Genomic DNA, 20,599 nt, shown 5'->3' on the forward strand with positions numbered 1-20,599 from the left:
CTTCGAAAATATTAAAATTGCTATAAGAATGCAAGAAAATAAAGTACAAGGAGATGCTGAGATAAAAGATCAGTCTTTTCACTTGAAATAATGGTAACTGAGGAGCTTTTAATTTTTTGTTTATTTACATCTGCTTTATCCCCAAATGGATCCCTTTTTTCTCTGTCCCCCAGCAGTAATCCAGGTTTTCCTGTCTTGCCTTGATTGTTGTAATAGTTTCTCAACCAGTTTTCTTCTCTCCGTCCTTTACTCACTATGGTTTATCTTTTATTTTGCTGTAAGGGAACTTGGAGAATACAAACCTGATCATATCACTCATCTGCTAAGAAATATTTAAGGATGGAATGATGGTTTTTGCAGAGCATAATGTTGGTGCTGGGCATGTGGGTTGTGAATCCTATCCAATTCTTATAACTGTTGTTGGACTTTTTGTAGGTTTCCCCACTTCTCTGTCTCTGTGTAAACTGGATGAGTTCTTGGGATGAGTCTGTGAGCTAATGTATTGAGCCTGTTTTATAGGGTCCCATATGTGGGAGGTGCATTTCCTTCTTCCCCTTGACTATGATTTTATTTGTCTCATCCAGCCATGTATGACTGAAGTTAGTGCATTGATATGAGCTTTTCAGCTGGACTGTAACTACTGTTGGAGAGGAATGAATGTTGTTGCTGCAGTATCCCGTGGGCTCTGCTCAGAGCTGTGAACACGGCCGGCGCTCAGGGATTGGTGATTGTGCATATTGATGTGTTGGGACCTAGTAGAAATGGATCCGGTGATGGAGTGACATCTGGGCAGGCAGAACTAGGGAGCAACTGGAGGTGGATTTAGCCTATCACAGTGACACAGAGTGTCTAGAACCAAGTTATTCCAGAGGCTGAGTCTTGACAGACAGGAGGCCATAAGGGGACTGAGGAAAGATGTGTTTGCTTGGCTACCATGGTGTGTGCCCTCTGAGCTAGGCATAGTTCTCCTTGTCCCTGGTCATGGTAATTGTCTGAGGAGGGACCTTGCCCAGTGTAACACACCTGAGTTCAGGATGGGCATTCTTGGCCATGTGTAGATTGCTTGTCTGGTTTGGCGATTCCTGATTAACTATACTTGAGGTTTGTGATTTGTGTTGAGTAATATGTGCAGGCTCAGAGTCAGCCCATCTGAATTTGAACCCCCTCCCCCCCCCAAACTTCCCTACTTGCTTTGCTATGTGACTTTGGGCAAAGAACTTGCTGAACTTCAGTTTTCTCATCTGTGAAATGGAAATAATACTACTACTTACCTTGGAGCTTTGTTACATTAAATATAATGTAATGTAAAATGCTTAACACAATATCTGGCCTACAGTAAACTCTTAATAAGCAGTAGCTCTTTGTTTCAGTGAAAACATTATCCCAGGTAGTCAGAGATCTAGTTCTAAATTCAGCTGACCACTAATGAGCTGCAAAATCAATAGGTTGTTGCCATTTTGGTATAAGAAACCTCAGTGATTGATTTTCTACTTTTGTGTACTGCTTTTGGATCTCATACCAATATAGCCACCTGGGATTTGATTCTCTCTCTTAACTAAAAGATCCATTTCATTGTGATTTGGAAATTTGATGAACTTGGGAATTTTTGCCTGCCAGTTTTCTTTTTAATAACATGATCTGCTGAGGTGCCTGGGTGGCTCAGTCTGTTAAACCATCTGATTCTTGATCTCAGGTCAGGTCTTGATCTCAGGGTCATGAGTTCAAGCCTTGCATTGGGCTCTGCGATGGGCATGAATACTACTTAAACAAACAGGGGTGTCTGGGTGGCTCAGTCAGTTAAGGGTCCAACTTGATTTCGTGGGATTGAGCTCTGTGTCAGGCTCTGCACTGAGAGTGCAGAGCCTGCTTGGGATTCTCTCTCTCCCTCTCTCTTTACCCCTTTCCCACTTGTGCACGTGTACTCTCTCTCTCACAAAATAAATAAACATTTAGAAAACAAAAAACAAAAAAACACAAGACTGACAGGGGTGGACGATATAAAATGCTTTAGGGGGTGCCTGGCCGGCACCATTGGGAGAGTGTGCAACTCTTGGTCTTAGGGTCATGAGTCTGAGCCCTATGTTGGGTGTAGAGGTTACTAAAAATAAAATAAATAAGATAATAAAAAATAAAAATAAAATAAAAGCTTTAGGGTGAACAGATGGGTGTTTTAAATCACTATGCTTTATCTTGTTGCTCCCCTGCTGGTCCTTTGTAAAACTGGTCAGTTTGGTGGCAGAATGGGCCACATAGGCCACTCACCCACTGTCTGGGGTATAGCCTGGTCATTCCCGTACCCTCTTAGATGGTAGAGCGGTTTTGCGCAGCCAGGAAGGAACACATAACTCTGTCCTCCTGTCAAGTGGACACAGACCTCATGGATGATTTCACAATTCTCATGTGCGTGGTTGCTGAGATGGCCAGCAGTTATCAGGCTGAAAGAAACCAGCTGGTTTACCTTGCTATATTCTAGGTGGGAAATGAAAACCCTGGCCCCTAGTCCTGCCTGTGCCAGTAACCAGAAGGACCCTAAGTTATCATCATCAGTGAACTGGGGTCAGGAAACATGTTCATCCTTTACCATGACGCTGGCTGTCAATGAGAGCAAACATAGGAGGGTATTTAGAAGATTCCATAGACCTCCAGAGGGCACCCCCTGTTCCAGGCCTCCAGAGGGCACCCCCTGTTCCAGGCATCTCCCCTCACTGTCTCCCGTCAAAGTCTCCTTCTGTTTCCTCATGGTTTTGCTGGTTACTTGACTAATCCAGTAACTAAATTTCTCAAGATTTGAAAGATTAAAACCAGCATATGTCACCTATTCTCAACATACCTAGGTTTCACTCAGACTTCTAAGAAATTCTGGTATTCAGGGGTGGCATTTCAGATGGGGTGGGTTCAGGTGGAGAGATGTTTCAAGGTGAGACTCTGACACCAGGCAACCTGTGTCCTAGTTCATAGGCATTGCGAACTTGACATTATGCATAAGTGAAAAACACATATAATATTACAGAAATTATGCTGTTTGGTGAAAATTATTGTAAAGAAGTACTCTCTTTATGCTGAGTGCTCTGGTTGTGGCAAATGGAACCTTGAGATCTAATGGAGTTCTCACGTGGAGATTCCTGGTGCTTCTGTTCCATGAGAACCAGAAAATGCTCTGCAGAGATTATTTTTCAATCCTCTCAATTTCCCTGTTGGGTTGGTTGACCAGAAGAAACAGTTCTGGTCTGAGAGTCCATAGACTGAATCTTAGTAGCAGTCTTGCTACTGTTCACTTGTGATCTGAGCTCTTTACAGATGTGATTTCCTCATTTTTAAAGTGATGATGTACGATCAGGTATGAATGAGACAAGGCCCTTTCACGTGAGGAGAAAAGCCCATAATCAGATGCAGGGAAAAGAGCTAAGTTTTATATTAGGAACATATAAAGTGCTGTGGAAACAAAGATTCAGATTTTGTTTGTAGAGCAGGAGCTGGGACGTTAAGAGGACAAGGTGACATTCGAGTTAAACCTTAAAGTGTGAGGGTAGAGGGTTTGGACCAAGGCCAGGGGATAGGAAAGGTATTCCCATGCTGGGACCAAGCAGGGTAGAGGTTCAAAGGCATCGAGGAGAATAAATGGCTATGATCGTTTGTCCCTGAGATGCCTCTTCTGACTCTGGTCTCCAGATGTTTCCCTTTCCCTCAGCCAGGCCTTTCATCACATAAGTGAATTTGGAAGGTCAGTTTAGGTTTGCATTTCCAAATTAGGTTTCTCAGAATACCAGAATCCATTTAATGAATTCTCTTCCAGTGGCAAGTTCAGGCTTCTTTGGTATCTGGATTTGTTTCTTCATAAATGAGTTCAGTTGTGAGTAGCGGTTCGTACCAGAAAGAATACTCTAGAATCAAAGGGGACCTCACTTGTGCTTACTACCTGTTGTTACATCCATTTGGTTCTCACTCTGGGTAACCCTTGTCTGTAGGCCGAAGTGAGTCTTGGGGCACTGGAGTGGGCCCTTCTTTGTTGCCATCTATACCTTGTGGCTTTAGACTGGCCTTCTTACAAGGGCATGCTCTCTCTCTCCTTAAAGGGAAGAGAGCCCTCTGAGCTTAATTAGATTATGGTGTCTGAAAGAGAGAACCAAGGTGGCCTGCTTCAACAAGACAGAGGTTTATTTCCCTCTCAGGTCAAACTGGAAGCAGTTGTCTGATGTCCTTCTGCTCTCATAGCTTAGTGATGATCTGGTGGAGAAATAGGGAGCAGGCTGTTCAGAGGGAAAAAAGAAGGGCTGTAGTACTTTTTTTTTTGGTGGAAGATGCGGGCATCAAGTGCTCTAATACTTATGGACACGTGCAGCCTGAGGAGACGACAAGTGGCCGTCCTAGAAGAGCCTCACCCTCCTCAGGTGACAAGCTGCTCTCTGATCCAGAGCCTTGCAGGAAGTTGCTCTTTGTGCAGCCAAGCCTGAGCATTTGGGAAGTAGCTCTGTAGTCAGGCCATACTGTGTGGCTCATGGAACAATTGGCCAAGCTGTCTAAGAGAGCTCAACAGCAGACCACCATCACCCTCCAGGGAGAGAGTATCGCAAGCAAGATAACAACAGCTAACATGTGAGAACTTGCCATGTGCTAGGCACTGTTCCAAGTTCTTTCTTGTATTGTTTTATTTAATCCTCAGAACAAATCCTATGAGGTGGGGGTACTGTTGTGCCCAGTTGATTATAAACTGGGTTGCAGGTGAGATGAATTAACTTGAACTGATACCTATACATCTAGCAGGTGGTGGAGCCACAATTTGAATCTAGTTGCAGAGCCTATACCCTCACTCTAGGCTCTGTGTCTGCTGTCTTTTAGGATTCCAGGGAAGGATGCCCTGCTTCTGGGTCCTGGAGTGGGCAGTGGGAGTGCCTCTCTACAGGAGACCTCTGTGCACATGGGTAATCTGAATTAGTTCGGCCTCTGGTCTCCTTGACGGCCCCTTTACCTCAGGGAATCACCAGCATTAGCTTAGTACCTGCTGGACAGTTCTCTCTGTGAGCTCTGCCATTTTAGGCCACATTTGACTTCCCAGTTTTCAGCTGGAAGTCAGCGTGAGCCTCTGAAGGCTTTCTCTCTTCCCCCTGCTCTCAGAGAACACGGGCCTCTTTATAGAACAACTTCCTACGGTATCTCTTCTTTGTATCTTCATTGTTTACCCCTCTAATTGAAGCCTCAGGAAGAACTCTTTAAAGCTTAAAGTGACCATATTTCTGACCAGCTGCAACACTTGGGATCCTTTTAGTTACAAGTAACAGGAAACTCTATTTCAATTGACTCTACAATAAAGAGGGTGTGTTGGTTCACATAGTGGGGAAGTCCAGGGGATGTATGGCTCTGGGACTATCTTATCATGTTGCCTGTCAGTGCTATTTTCAGGTTGGATACCCTTGTATCATTTGGATAGCCAAGTATCATTTAAGCCTCCATACTGCTTCATTCAAATCTAACGAGAATAAGAGTATATATCCTTTTTATGAATGTTGGGCCAGAGTCCTACAGTTGGGTCACATCAGTCCATTCCGATCCCTGCCTTGAACCAACTGGTCAGGCTCAGGTTATCTAAGCCTAAGACTGCAACCAGGGAATTACTGGTTAACTGAATGTGGAGTTAGTCCTGTTCAAAGCCCTTACATGCTGCACAGTGAAGGAGGGATAGAAGAAACTCTGGGAGATACCCACAATGTCTCCTACGTGCAGCAGATACAAAGTGAGAAAAGAAAACAGCATAACCTGGGAGCGAGTGAGTGGTGGTGCTGTTGAACTGCAGAGCAGATCTGTGCCTTGGGCTGGTTTCCTATTTCAAGGACAATGCTCAGTACCCAAGACTTGGAGGCCCAAGTCCTCTCACAGGTTTGAGTTCACCCTTTCTGTTTAGTAATGTATGTGATCTTGTAGCTTCTCTGAATTTCACTTCCTCCTCTGTTGAAGGGTAATGTTATTAAGGTATAGCTACATTTTATGCACAATTACCAGTTTGAAGTTATATGATAGAAAATCTTATACGCAAAATTTGAATTAAAGCAAATCCTAAAAAGTTGGGAAAATTCATTAATCACGTGATGTCACAGTTGGTAGGCCAGTGAGAGTGTTCATTATGTCTTCATTTTTTGGGAATGTTAGTCATGAATTAACCTGAGTTTGAGTAACGTGGGAACTTCAGGAATCCCTGGTATGGAATGAAGTCCCCCATCCTTCTCTTATTGCTTATTGGGTTCCCTAGAGGATGTGATTCTGTTTTATGAAATGTGAAATGAGAAACTACTGTTGTTAGAGAAGCCCAAAGGAACTCCCATACTTAGATGATAACCGGGTATGCCCTGGCATTTTGCAGTTTATACCCTATATTCAGATCTTTCTCGAGGATGCAGGACCAAGGTGGTCTCCTCTTCAGTTGCTTCTGCTACTGATGGGATTAATGCTGTTAGCTTTCCAATAAATTAATGGCTATAGTTACTTTAGTTTGGAGGTCATTAAAACTTGAATTTACAAATAAAAAACTGGATTGGGCAACAGTTTCTATATGTGTGTGGGTGAAGATACATCAGCTTAAATCACACCTTTGCTCAGATGTTTCCAGTGGCCAACTTTTTTATAAGGCCTTATACGATCTGCTTCTAGCCACATCATCTTCTCTCCCTCAACCTAATTCTAATTTCACTTACAGCGAAGACATACAAGCTTCCTTGCTATTTATTGACTTCAAATTCCAATTGTTCATTGCTAACATATGAGAAAGCAGTGGGCTTTTGTATATTAACCTGGTTTCTTTACGACCTTGCTATAATCACTATTAGTTCCAGCGTTTTTGTTTTTTGTTCTTGGTCAGTTCTTTGAGATTTTCTACATAGTCATGTCTATGCAAACAAAGATAGTTTTATTTCTTCTTTTCCAACCTGTGTAATATTTTCTTCTCTTATTGTACTACTTAGGATGTCTAGCACAATGGTGAATGGAAATGTTGAGAGAGGACATCCTTGCCTTGTTTCTGATCTTAAGGAGAAAGCATTCAGTTCTTACCATTAAACATAAACTTAGCCATAGACTTTTGTAGATGTCCTTTGTTAAGGAAGATTCCCTCTTCTTAATTTTCTGAGGGTTTTTATCATGAGGAGTGTTGGATTTTGTCAAATGCTTTTTTTGCATCTTTGTCACAGGATTTTTCTTCTTTGGCCTGGTATAGTGGATTACATTAATTGATTTTTGAATGTTGAGCCAGCCTTGTGTACCTGGAATAAATCCCACTTGGTCGTAGTATATCATTTTTTCATACATTGGTGGGTTCAGTTTGCCAATATTTTTGCACCTGGGTTCATGAGAGATACTGATCTGCAGTTTTCCTTTCTCGTAATGTCTTTGTCTGATTAGAGTAATGCTGGCTGCATAAAAAGACTTAGGAAGTAGTCCCTGTGCCTGTTTCTTCAACACCAAAAGCCAACCCTTTGAGTCATCCACTTGCTGGCCCCCTGCCTGGAAAAGTCTTCTCCCCAGATTTCCATATGTTTCATGCTCTCCTTTCAAGTCTGTGCTCAGATATCCTTTTCTCAGTGAGGTGATCTCTGATTACATACTATTAAAATTGCAAATCTCCTCTTCTCTCATCTCTACTATTCCCCTTCCCTCCTTTATTTTTTCCATAGCACTGATCATCTTCTAAAATACTATATAACTTACTTGTTTTCTGCTGCCACCTACTAAGTATAGCTCTGTGAGGGTAGAGGTTTTGTCTTTTTTGTTGTTGTTGTTCATTGTTGTATTCTTCCTCCCTAGAATACCGCCTGGAACATAGTAGATGCTCAAATATTTGTTGAGTAAATGGATTTAAGCCATGACTAATAATGTAGTTATAGCCAAGAGGATCTGCAAAAATGAGTTATGTGTTTATATCTGAGGAGGAATGTTCCCAGGATCAGAGGAAAGTAAATATTGTTGATAGCTTTTATAAAATTTGGGAGGCATTTGACTACGTTTTGCTAATGAACTGTATCAACTTGGCCAAGTCAACTTATTTCTCTGGGCTTTGGTTTCTTCTTTTATTTTTTATTTATTTACTTTTATTTATTTAAAAAATTTTTTGTTTTTAAGTTTATTTTTGAGACAGAGAGAGACAAAGCATGAATGGGGGAGGGTCAGAGAGAGGGAGACACAGAATCTGAAACAGGCTCCAGGCTCTGAGCTGTCAGCACAGAGCCCGACGCGGGGCTTGAACTGACAGACCGCGAGATCATGACCTGGGCCGAAGTTGGCCGCTTAACCGACTGAGCCACCCAGGCGCCCCTATTTTTTATTTTTTAAATGTTTATTTATTTTTTTTCAACGTTTTTTATTTATTTTTGGGACAGAGAGAGACAGAGCATGAACGGGGGAGGGGCAGAGAGAGAGGGAGACACAGAAGCGGAAACAGGCTCCAGGCTCTGAGCCATCAGCCCAGAGCCCGACGCGGGGCTCGAACTCACGGACCGTGAGATCGTGACCTGGCTGAAGTCGGACGCTTAACCGACTGCGCCACCCAGGCGCCCCTAAATGTTTATTTATTTTTGAGAAAGAGACAGAGCATGAGTGGGGGAGGAGCAGAGACTGAGGGAGACACAGAATTCGAAGCAGGCTCCAGGCTCTGAGCTGTCAGCACAGAGCCCGATACAGGGCTCAAACTCACAAACCAAACTCAGAAACTGTGAGATCATGACCTGAGCTGAAGTCGGACGCTTAACCAACTGAGCCATCCAGGCGCCCCTGGGCCTTGGTTTCTTAATCTTAAATTGTATTTTTGTAAATTAGATTTAAGGTCTTTTCTAAAGTTCTTGTTTGTTGAACTTAGTTTCTCAGTTGCAGAGTATTTTAACAAGGAGGGAACTTAGAGACCCTTAATTCCTGTGTTCTTTAGCCAGCAGATTAACTTCTGCCTGGAGAGCCCAGGCTTAACAGCTAGTATGGCAGCCCGATATCCTCTCTGATGGTTCTTGGGTGCCCCTTTGGGAGAGAGGCCTGGGTTGCGGTGCTGACATGGTGCTGAAGAGCTAGATGAACCTGCTGATAAGTATTCCATTGTATGGACACAGCACAAATGATTCATTCACCTGCTGATGGAGGTTTGGGTAGTTTCCACTTTGGGGGATTACAACTACAGCTTCAGTGGGCTTTCATGTACAAGTCTTAGTATGGACACATTATCCCTTCTCTTGAGTAAATATCTAGGGGTAGAGTGGTTAGGTCACAGAATATGTTTGCTTAAACACTTCTTAATATCTACAGAGTAAGGCGTGATCAATTATTAGCTTATACATTGAATAAGCTAAACAACTGGATTTTTGCAATAGTAAGGCTGTTGTTAACTTTGAAAACTGAAAACAGTCTCAGTAGAGTGGTAGGTGGGAAGTTTTTAGAATGGAATTAGGAAAAATTGTGAAGTGAGAAGTTTGGACAAGGGAGTGTTGATGACTTGAGTTTACTTACTGTGAAGATTAGCAGAGAATGAAGTTGTGGTATTTGGAAGGTGCAAATTGTTCATTTTTTTCCTAAGATTTAAAAAAATGTTTATTTTTGAGAGAGCAAGTTCACACAAGCAGGGGAGAGGGATAGGGTGGGGGACAGAGGATGTGAAGCGGGTTCTGAACTGACAGCTGCGAGCCCCATGTGGAGCTTGAACTCACAAACCCATGAGATCATTACCTGAGCTGAAGTTGGACGCTTAACTGACTGAGCCACCCAGGTGCCCTGTGAATTGTTTATTTTTAAATGGGTTATTTCATGTTATGTGAATTGTACTGCAATTATTAAAAAAAAAAAAAAAAAAAAAAGAAAGAAAGAACAAATTCCTGACACGCTGGTCACGCCTCAAGCCAATTAAATCTGAATCTCTGGGGGTGGGACCTGGACTTTCACTTTTTTTTTTTTTTTTTAAGTTTGTTTATCCTGAGAGAGGGAAAGTGCACATGCATGAGTGCGAGCAGGGGAGGGGCAGAGAGAGAGAATCCCCACTTGGAGCTCAAACCCATGAACCGTGAGATCATGACCTAAACTGAAATCAAGAGTTGGATGCTTAACCAACTGAGCCACCCTGGCATTCATTTTTTAAAAACCTCCCCCGGTGATTGCATATGTAGCCACTGAGGATCCGTGATCTAAGTAGGGTTGGCAAACTTAATCTGTAAAGGGCCAGATAAATATTTTCAGCATTGAGAGCCATAAAGTCTCCATCTTCACTCTTTACCTCTGCTGTTGAAGCATGAAAGCACCCATCATCAACAAATGCTCATCAACAAATGAGCATAGTGTGTTTCAATAAAACTTAAAATAACAGGCAATAGGCCAGAGTTTGCCCACCATGGATCTAAAGGCTAGATGATGGGAGAAGGGTTTCTAGAGCCTTGAGGGGTTGGAAGGTGACCTAGGCAGAACCAGATCCAGAACTCTGTTTTGTTGCCAATTTTAATTCTTCACATTGGACATACACTTGAGAATAAACATCTCAGTGTTAAAAACAAAATGTTAAGCCAATACTTGTATTTAATTCCAGCTGCAAAAGACAAGGAAAAGAATAAAGAGAAGAAATTCAAAGAATTTGTGAGAGTGAAGCCAAAGAAAAAAAAGAAAAAGAAAAAGAAAACCAAACCTGGTAATTTTCCCCTTCACTTGGGTTTCCTACCATGGGATTAGGAGGGGTTACTTTCTCCCCATTCCTGGCCTCTGAGCCTGCACTGAGGAGAGGAGGGGCCAGTGGGCCTTTACTGGAGTTTGTGGGATCAGCTTAGCATGAACCCTGGCAGGGCAGGAGTCTGCTCAACCTGGGTGTTACAAGGCCACATTGACATTTAGGAAGGCCTTCTTTCTTGGCTGCGTTGGCCACCATGCCCTGTCATAGGATAGTGCACATGAAAGCATTATAATAGGAGAGGATATGCAGATTAATGGCTATTTGCATACACAACTCCTTTTTGTTGTTTATTTTAAAGATTTTATTTTATTTTATTTTTATTTTTTAAGTAGGCTTCATGCCCAATGCAGGGCATGAACTCATGACCCTGAGATCAAGATTTGCATGCTTCACCAACTGAGCCAGCCATGCACCCTTAAAGATTTTATTTATTTTTATTTATTTTTTAATGTTTATTTATTTTTGAGAAAGAGAGAGCCCAAGTCAGGGAAGGGCAGAGAAAGGGAGACACAGAATCCAAAGCGGGCTCCAGGCTCTGACCTGTCAGCACAGAGCCCTACTCAGGGCTTGAACTCACAAGCCGTGAGATCATGACCTGAGCCGAAGTTGGACACTTAACCAATTGAATCAACTAGGTGCCCATAAAGATTTTGTTTTTAAGTAATCTACACCTAACATGGGGCTTGAACTCATGATTCTGAGATTGAGTCGCATGCTCCACTGACTCAACCAGCCAGGCTCCCCTTTTAAAATTTGTTTTGTTTTGTTTTTGTTTTTGTTTTTGTTTAAATAATCTCTATACCCAGCACAACATGGGGCTTGAACTCACAACCCCGAGATCAAGAATCACAGGTTCTAGCGACTAAGCCAGGCAGGCACCCCTTACATACACAATTCTTAAACACATACCTCTAAATCTTTCAAGAAAGGATTACTTCTTGAAAATTGTGTGTCTAGCTCCCACAAAAATGTTGATTAAGAAAATCAGGGTTCCAACCTTGGGAGCTAAAGGGATGCCATGTTTTATTTTCAGTGTTATCTTCTGGCTTAGAAAACCAGTCTTACCAGGAAAAGAGGGAGAAGGGTGATGGTGAGGAGGAAGCTTTTGGTTTTCAGGTTTTTCAAGGTAGCTGGAAGTATTAATCCCTAAATCTGTCCTCCACACCCCTTTGTCGTTGACTTGCTCCTCAGACTTTGAGTTGTTTGAACAGCAGTGCTGTTGGTTGGATGGGATTGATTCTGGAATGCCTTGATGATGTATTGGGGTACTAATTCCTTCCTCATCCTGTTCTTTCAGAATGCCCTTGCAGTGAGGAAATCAGTGATACATCTCAGGAACCTTCTCCACCCAAGGCATTTGCTGTCACCAGGTGTGGGTCCTCACATAAGCCTGGGGTCCATATGAGCCCGCAGCTCCATAGCTCAGAATCTGGAAACCATAAAGGGAAAGTGAAAGTAACTGGTAAGGAGGCTGTCTGCTGGCTTCATCATTTGAATAGGACCACAGTCTGAGAAGGCTGGATTTATATTGACACTGTAACTTACTTCCCAGGTCCTCTGCAAGTACAGTGGGTTATATTTTCAAAATAAAAAACTACATCAAATAAAAGAAAGGCTATTAGCTGTGCCTTTCCTAAACTTCCCTTTTCTCTAACTTTGGTCTATTTTGGTCTTGGTTGAATGCCATTCCAGTGTGTCTATAACCAAATCCATTATACCCCATCCTCTTGCACACTTGCCCTTCTCAAGCCTTCATTTCTTATTGATGGACTCTGCATTTAACCTGGTTGCTTGTGGAAATCTGAGTCAACCTTGAAACCTCCTCTTCTGTAGCAATTTAGAGGGTGATTGTGAGTTTGGAAGGGATTAATAAGTATATGGAAACTACTTCGAACGGTATCTGGTACAAAATAAGTGGTCAGTAAAGGTTAGCTGTAATTATAACTTATGAGGCACCAAGATCTAGTGATTCTAGTTCTGATTATCCCTGGAATCTACCCACTTCATTTCCCACTGTCTACAGAGTTTTTAAGGTGGATCTGGATATAGACTTGATGGTAAGTCAGTTCCTGGCTGGAGGGGATGAGATGGAGGAACATATTTGAGTCATTAGGATGATCTGTGTAGTTGATGGGGAGTTGGACCTTCTCTGCTGTTGTGCTCTGTGACCTTGAGTAGCCACTTACCTCTGGCCTCACTCAGTAAAATGAGGAAATGGAGTTCAGTTCATTGCCAGGTAGCATACATCATTTAGGCTGTCATTAGATGACAGGCCCAAGGAGTAGATTGGAGTTCCCATTTCTGAGTTCTGTGAAAGTTCATAGAGGAGTGGGGCTGTAAGGTCATTTCCACTCTTGACATCCTAGGTTTTTAGAAAGATTATAACTATAATTTAAAATAGTGACTGTTGTTTTCCTTTTCCTCTCAGAGGAGGATAATCTGAGTGAGTCCTCTTCTGAGAGCTTTCTTTGGAGTGATGAGGAGTATGGCCAAGATGTTGATGTGACTACCAACCCAGACGAGGAACTCGATGGGGACGACCGCTATGATTTTGAAGTGGTCCGCTGCATCTGTGAGGTTCAGGAAGAAAATGACTTCATGATTCAGGTAGGTAGAGCTTCCAGGAGACAGACGTTGAGAAACACAAACTAGTCCTTAGAGGGAATTTTGAGCAACTGCAGTTTGAGGCCAATAAACACAATAGGTCATGTTAGAAGCCTCAGCCAGATAGGCAGTAATAGTAGAAGCACTTGAGCTTTACTTTGTAGTGCAGCTTCCTCTGAATCTCAGACTGGTGTAAGTAGCCCATTAGTAGAGTAAGAGAAGACTTGAGATACCACCGAGTCTGAAAGTCTCCTGCTCTGCTTGGGGCAGCTGGGACCCACCAATGGAAGAGGCTTGCCTGTGGTCACACAGTAAGGAGTTGAATAACAGGGATCCAAATCTCTGGAGTGGCAGCTGAATCTTCCTATGGTCCCTTACTTTCTCTCTGATATAAAATTTCTGTATGGCCTAAAGAAATGGAGGCCAGTTTTATAACTTGTCTGTTTCTTATTATTTTCCTAACATTTGTATCTGTCATCTCCATCCCTGGATTTGCCTATGGGGTAGGCCTCCTCCGCTGCTTGGGGAGACCGTCACTGGCCAGAGCCTGCTTGCCTCTGGCCCTTCTCTTGCTCTTAATGACAGTTCTGGTGAAGGTGGCTGCTGTCTGGCTGACTCTAAAGGCTGTTGTAAATACCCTGCGTGTCTTGGCAGCTGCCTGGACTGTCCAAGGAACCTGAGTTTTTAAAGTAAGTCATGGTTATATTGGTTAGGATTCTTTGGGTATTTGTTTTTGAATAGCCTTCATGGTAATCTCTGGGAATTCAGAGTACATGAATGGTTTCAAATAGTACCTTGTATTTATGACCTTTAGTAAGCCTCAGGTCACTGGTTTTCAGACCTTTTCAACATCAGAACCACTTTTCCTATGAATTCTTTCATAGAATCACAAAATGTCTAACAAGTTAAATGCAGTAGTTTTGAAAATTCAGAATAAGTCGTCTTCACTTTTGAGTTCAGAAATGTGAATGTTATGCTTTTCCTTTTTTTTTTTTTTAATGGCATGCTTTTCCCTATGAAGTCTCATATGCCATCAGGGTTCTGAGTGACAGTTGCCAACTTGGAGCATTTCAGTGATTCAGTAGGTTTTCTCTTTTTGTGACATGGCCATTTGTATAGGTGACTCTTCCTAAACAGCAGGCTGTGTGGTCATTTTGGTTAAACAGAGATGGGAGGGAAAGCTTTGTTCCGAGTATAGTACAATAGTGAGCAAGCCTAGCAGTACAGAATTATATGTACTGGTGGGTTGTGTTGTCTTAGTCTTGACTGCAAGTTTGGAATACATTTGAATGTGCATTTTTTGTTTTAGTTTTGAAAAATAGACCTATTTTTAAAAAGACACCCATTTGCAGAAGCTCAGTAGACTAGAACTTGAAAACTAATACAACATGGAAACTATTGTTTTAGTAGAATATTTTTTTAAGTTTGGTTTTTAAAAGGATGTCGAGGGGTGCCTGGGTGGCTTGGTCGGTTAAGTGTCCGACTTTGGCTCAGGTCATGATCTCACGGTCTGTGAGTTCAAGCCCCGCGTCGGGCTCTGTGCTGACAGCTCAGAGCCTGGAGCCTGTTTCAGATTCTGTGTCTCCCTCTCTCTCTGCCCCTCCCCTGTTCATGCTCTGTCTCAAAAATAAATAAACGTTAAAAAAAATAATAAATTAAAAAAATAATAATAAAAGGATGTTGATTGGGAAATGTGGGTGGCTCAGTTGGTTAAGCGTCTGACTTCGGCTCAGGTCATGATCTCACCAGCTCATGAGTTCAAGCCCCACGTCGAGCTCTGTGCTGACAGCTCAGAGCCTGGAGCCCACTTTGGATTCTGTGTCTCCCCCTCTCTCTGCTCCTCCCCCACTCATGCTCTGTCTCTCTCACTCACTCTCTCCTTCAAAAATAAACAAACATTAAAAAAAATTAAAAAAAAAAAAAGGATGTTGATTGTTAGTTTTTATCTTTACTCTGTGGGCGTGTGCTCAGTTCTGGGCTTTGGAAGCCTGGTTTGGTCTTCATTTGTCCATAGGAATCTTTAGTGGGTGAGTAATGAAGGGTCTTCCTGGCAAGACTATTCTAGTTAATTAGTATAAGAGACCTGCTTCTGATTCACTGTACTTTTTCCATTGATTTTCCTATAAGTAGCAAGGATTAGAGGGGGTTTGGGCAGGGGGAGAACTTTGTGTGTCATTATGTGCTAAATGAAGAAACTTACTTAGGTTTGGAGCTGTTGAGGCCATACCAGCTGTTACAAGGCAGAGCCTGGAAGTGACTTCCATCTCCAACTTCCTAGGCTCTACATGGTCATCTCCTAGCTCAGCTCAGCTCAGCTCAATGCTTGTGACTTCCTGTCTGGTATTGTGGTGATGATGAGCTCACTTCGGAACACCTTGGATTTTGCTGTGGAAGACTTTTCTGTGCTGTCTGCTTGCTGTCCAGCTGGTTTTATGGCATAGAAGGACAGTTTTGACTTCCTGTCATGAGCAATATACCTTTTCCACTCAGTAACTTTAGCAAAAGGCATACATTTGGAGGGAGCTAACTGGAACAAATATAATTTAAACTTCATAAATGTATTCATTTACATGTGTTCATCACCTAGGAAGATGCAATAATTATTTTTTAAATAAATTTTTAACTGACATTGATAATTTGCACCACCCTAGAATACATTTAGAGTTAGTTATGTAGAAGAGGCATACCTTACTTTAAAGGAATAATTTTCTCTAATCATTTTAATTACTTTATTGGTATTAGATTTTATTTGCCAGTGCTAATAATTTATATCATTGGGAGGTTAATAATCATGAATATTTGATAAATCTTTGTGCCGCATAAAAAATGAACATCAGGAAATCCATTTGATACTCAAATTATTTTAATTGCTTTAGGGCAGGTTTGGGCAAACTTTTTCTTAAAGGGCTAGGTGATAAATTTTGTAGGCTTTGAGGGCCATGTGGTCTTTGTTGCAACTACTCAGCTCTGCCTCAATCATGTGTAGGCATTATGTAATGAATGAACATGGCTGTGTTCATATGAGACTTTATTTACAAAAACAGGACTTGAACTGAATTTAGCCTCTGGGCAGTAGTTTGCCCTAGACTAATAATATTTGTTAGGTTATGTGCCAAACCCAGTAAAAATTGTGTAGCAGTTTTAAACAGAAGCCCATTTTAAAAGCTTTGTTTGTTTTAAAATTTATATTGTTTATTTGTTGCTGGCTAATGCATTCACATAGTTCAAAGTCCAAAAGGTATATACATAGATATACAGGGGAAATCTGACCCCCCACTTCTCCTTCCCTCAAAGCAGCCCTTATCAACTTCTCATGTAGCATTCTGGAAACACTCTGTGACTAATCAAGCAATAACAAATATATTCTCTACATTTTTTTCCTTTTTTTTTGGTGTAAAATAACAAAATTTACCATTTTAAACCATTTTTAAGTGTATGTGGCATTAGGTGAATTGACATTGAGTACATTCACATTGCTGTGCAACTATCTTTTTTTTTTTTAAACACAAATGTTGTTTTATATGTAGTATTTTCAGTATCTTCTCATTTAACAATAGTTGAAGACTATTCCATTTTCAAACATAAAAAAGCTTTTTCATTTTTTTTAATGTTTTATTTTTTGAGAGAGAGTACAGGTGGGGGAGGGGCACAGAGAGAGAGGAGGACAGAGGATCCGAAGCAGGTTCTGCACTGACAGGCTTACAGCAGCGAGCCCAATGCAGGGCTCAAACCCATGAACTGTGAGATCATGGCCTGAGCCGAAGTTGGATGCTTAACTGACTGAGCCACCCAGGAGCCCCTTCATTTTTTTTTTTTTTTTTTTTTAATGGCTGCATAATGAATGGATAGATCATCATTTATTTAACCCTTCCCCTGTTGATGACATATAGATTGTTTCTAACCTTAACAGTAATGTAATGAATAATTTTGTGTAGGTGTATCTATGAGACCAAGTTTTGGAAGTAGAATTCCTGGGCCACAGGTTATGTGCATGTCTAAATTTGACAAATGTTATTTTTTCTCATAGCAATATTATATAAACCCTCCCTGAAGGTTGTACCAAAGAACAGTCTTAGGAGCACCTTGTTCAGTACAGAGTATTATCAGACTTTATCTTTGCTTTTCAGATAAGTGAAAAAATAGTCTTATTGGTATAACCATTTTGTAATTTATTTTTAAATACACTTAAAAAAAAGTTTCGTACTTGTAGCATTTGGAAAATGCAGAAAATCACGAAGAAGAAAACAATCACCCGTATTATTTTTACCCCAGGGATAACTGCTGTTAATATTTTGGAACACACATATACATGTGTATATAAATGAAAATTATGCTCTATAAATAGTTTTTTATGAGACTAACACATTTATGAAAGTAGCAAATGTTTATTATAAAAACTTCAGACAGTGCATAAATGTATAAAGAATTAGTTGATATTTATAGGGGCATCTGACTGGCTCAGTCAGTAGAGCATTTGACTCTTGATCTTGGGGTCATCAGTTTGAGCCCCATGTTGGGTATAGATATCACTGAAATAAACTAAAAAAAAAAAGGATTACTTGATATTTTTATGTAATCCCCAAACCTAGAAATGCTAATGTGTATTGCATATTATTAGTTGGGTTTATTTGAACATCTTTTTATTTAAGAATTAGATTTTTTTTTAAATATTCATTTAGTTTTGAGAGAGAGAGTACAAGTGGGGCAGGGGCACAGAGGTAGGCAGAAGATCTGAAGATAGCTGTTCACAGACAGCAGACAGCCCAATGTGGGGCTCAAACCCACGAGCCACGAGATTATGATTTAAGCCAAAGTCAGACACTTAACCGAATGAGCCACCCAGGTGCCCCCAAAGAATCTAATTCTTGGGGCGCCTGGGTAGCTCAGTTGGTTGAGCATCTGACTTCAGCTCAGGTCATGATCTTACCACTTGTGTGTTCATACCCTGCATCGGGCTTTGTGCTGACAGCTCAGAGCCTAGAGTCTGCTTTGGATTCTGTGTCTCCCTCTCTCTCTGTCCCTCCCCCACTCGCACATTGTCTTTCTCTCTCTCTCAAAAATAAATAGACATTTTAAGAAAAAGATTTTTTTCCTTTGACTTGTCTGTTCATGTCCTTTATCCATCTTTCTGTGTATGGTTGGTTGTTTTCCTACTTGTTTGTATAGCCTTTTTGTAGACACATTCTTGTATCAGTTGTGAGAAGAGTTAAAAATATTTGAATATTTGTATCTGCTTTGTCATCTTTTGACTTCCAGATTTTTTTTTTTTAATTTTTTTTTTCAACGTTTTTTATTTATTTTTGGGACAGAGAGAGACAGAGCATGAACGGGGGAGGGGCAGAGAGAGAGGCAGACACAGAATCGGAAACAGGCTCCAGGCTCCGAGCCATCAGCCCAGAGCCTGACGTGGGGCTCGAACTCACGGACCGCGAGATCGTGACCTGGCTGAAGTCGGACGCTTAACCGACTGCGCCACCCAGGCGCCCCTGACTTCCAGATTTTTTGAATCAACTATATCAAACTTTTCTTTGATGGCTTCTGAGATTTGAATAACAATTGTTTCCTCATTAGAAGTTCATAAAAATTTATAACAATTCTCTCATGGTTGATTCTGATACTTTTGAAGTTTCACTTATTTTTCCTAAAGCTGTATAAATATTTGAACCACCTGGAATTTTTCTTGGTATAAGGTGTGAGAGCTATGGCTACCCAGTTGTCCCAACACATGCCTCATTATTGAGATGTTACCTTTTCTTACTTTATTTCCATATGTATTTTGGATTGCTTTTTTGGATTCTCCTTTTCCATTGATCCATCTGTTTATATATTGCTTGGACAATTCTATTTTATTTTATCTTTGTAATATTTTTTAAATATCTGATAGGGCTAGTACCCCCTTTTATTCTTTTTTTAACAAATTTCCTGGCTGTTAATTTTAGGATCAGCTTCTATCCAGTTCCACAGCTATTCATTTATTGCTTATTTTTATTATTTTTTAAATTTTTGTTATTTTCATAAATTTAACCTAAGGACAAAAGACATCATTATGATGACTCTTGCTATCCAGGAATAAGATATACCTTACCGTTGAATTAAATCTTTGTGTCCTTTAAATAGTATTTTAGAATTTTCTTCATGAGGTTTTGCATGTTTTATTCTTAGATATTCTTGGATATCTTATCTTAGATATTCTGTTCTTAGATAGTCTTAGGTTTATTCTTAGATATTTTACCCTTTCTGTTATTATTCTTGTTCATTTCTAAATTTAAACTTCTAAAAATGAATGCCAAAGCCATATGTAAAAAGTTATTTTAAAGTTTTCAACTTAGCTATATTTGATTGAATTTTAGTGAACCCTAGTTCTCAAGACACTTAAAAACTCATTGGTGAGACAGACTTTCATTCTTAATTCTCTTTTCTGCTACTAACTCCCTGTGTTATTGTGCACTCTTTACTTTCCCTCTCAGCCCTAGTTCCCTCATCTGTCAGTTGAAGAATTTGGATCGGTTCTGCATCTGTCTTCCAGCTTTTCTTCCAGCTATTGATTCTGATGCAGTTAGCCTTCTAGAGGATTCATATTTGCCCACGAAAGCCCTCTTGATGCCAGGGCCTGTCTGACTCCAAATAGATGAGGACTTTAGTTCCTTGTGGCTAGGCTGGTGGCCCACCCTCAAGGCCATGCTGGGAAGGAAGGAAGCTCATTGTCCACCTTCCAGAGCTGTCCACTTGGTTGGGTAGTTAAAGGCTTAGGGTCCTGATTTGAGATTGTATGAAGTGTCCTAGTATCTGATTTGGTATCACTTTTCCTTTCCAGTCCCTCCTCTGGACCCTTAGCCCTCAGGCTTACTATCCTCAGGCCATCCACACAACTCCCAGTGCTGCCCTCATTCATTGTCGTCTTCTTTCTTTCCCCCTTTGGCTCCTCCCCCTTCTTCTCCCCACTTTCCCTATAGCCCCTTACCCAAATAAGGCAGTGGAGCCTCAGGGAAAAAGAACTAGCTTTGCCATGAGCCAGGCCTGTGTTCTGACAGGCTTCTCTTCACCATTGCTTCTCTTCAGCTGTGTGACCTTTGGTAAGATTTAGAGAGAATAAACTTGAAGTGCTAACATGTGATTACTCCAGGAGCTAGCAGAGTAAATTAGGTTGTCCATTAGTAGTAGTAATAGGTGCCTAATACATAAAGGCTATGTGCTGGACTCTGTGATGGGAACTTTTATATATATGACTGGTGGTTCCTCACAAACAGCCCCACATGGTCAGTAGGAATAGTACCCGATTTTGTAAATGGAGAAAACTGAAGCCCCAGGAGGAGAAGTGACCTA

The 20,599-nt window shown here is 41.1% G+C and overlaps 1 protein-coding gene across 6 annotated transcripts in view; it reads left to right on the forward strand.

Annotated features, from left to right (window-relative positions):
* Positions 1–20,599, forward strand: part of PHF20 (PHD finger protein 20) — a 173,736-nt gene that overhangs the window by 133,173 nt on the left and 19,964 nt on the right. For all 6 annotated transcript variants that reach the window (XM_058685446.1, XM_058685450.1, XM_058685449.1 and 3 more), the window contains 3 exons: positions 10,535–10,633; positions 11,970–12,134; positions 13,101–13,279. In XM_058685446.1, the coding sequence (XP_058541429.1) occupies positions 10,535–10,633; positions 11,970–12,134; positions 13,101–13,279 (443 nt within the window). The remainder of the gene's footprint in view (positions 1–10,534; positions 10,634–11,969; positions 12,135–13,100; positions 13,280–20,599) is intronic.

This window comes from Neofelis nebulosa, chromosome 9 (genome assembly GCF_028018385.1).
Source record: "Neofelis nebulosa isolate mNeoNeb1 chromosome 9, mNeoNeb1.pri, whole genome shotgun sequence".
Taxonomy (NCBI): Eukaryota; Metazoa; Chordata; class Mammalia; order Carnivora; family Felidae; genus Neofelis; species Neofelis nebulosa.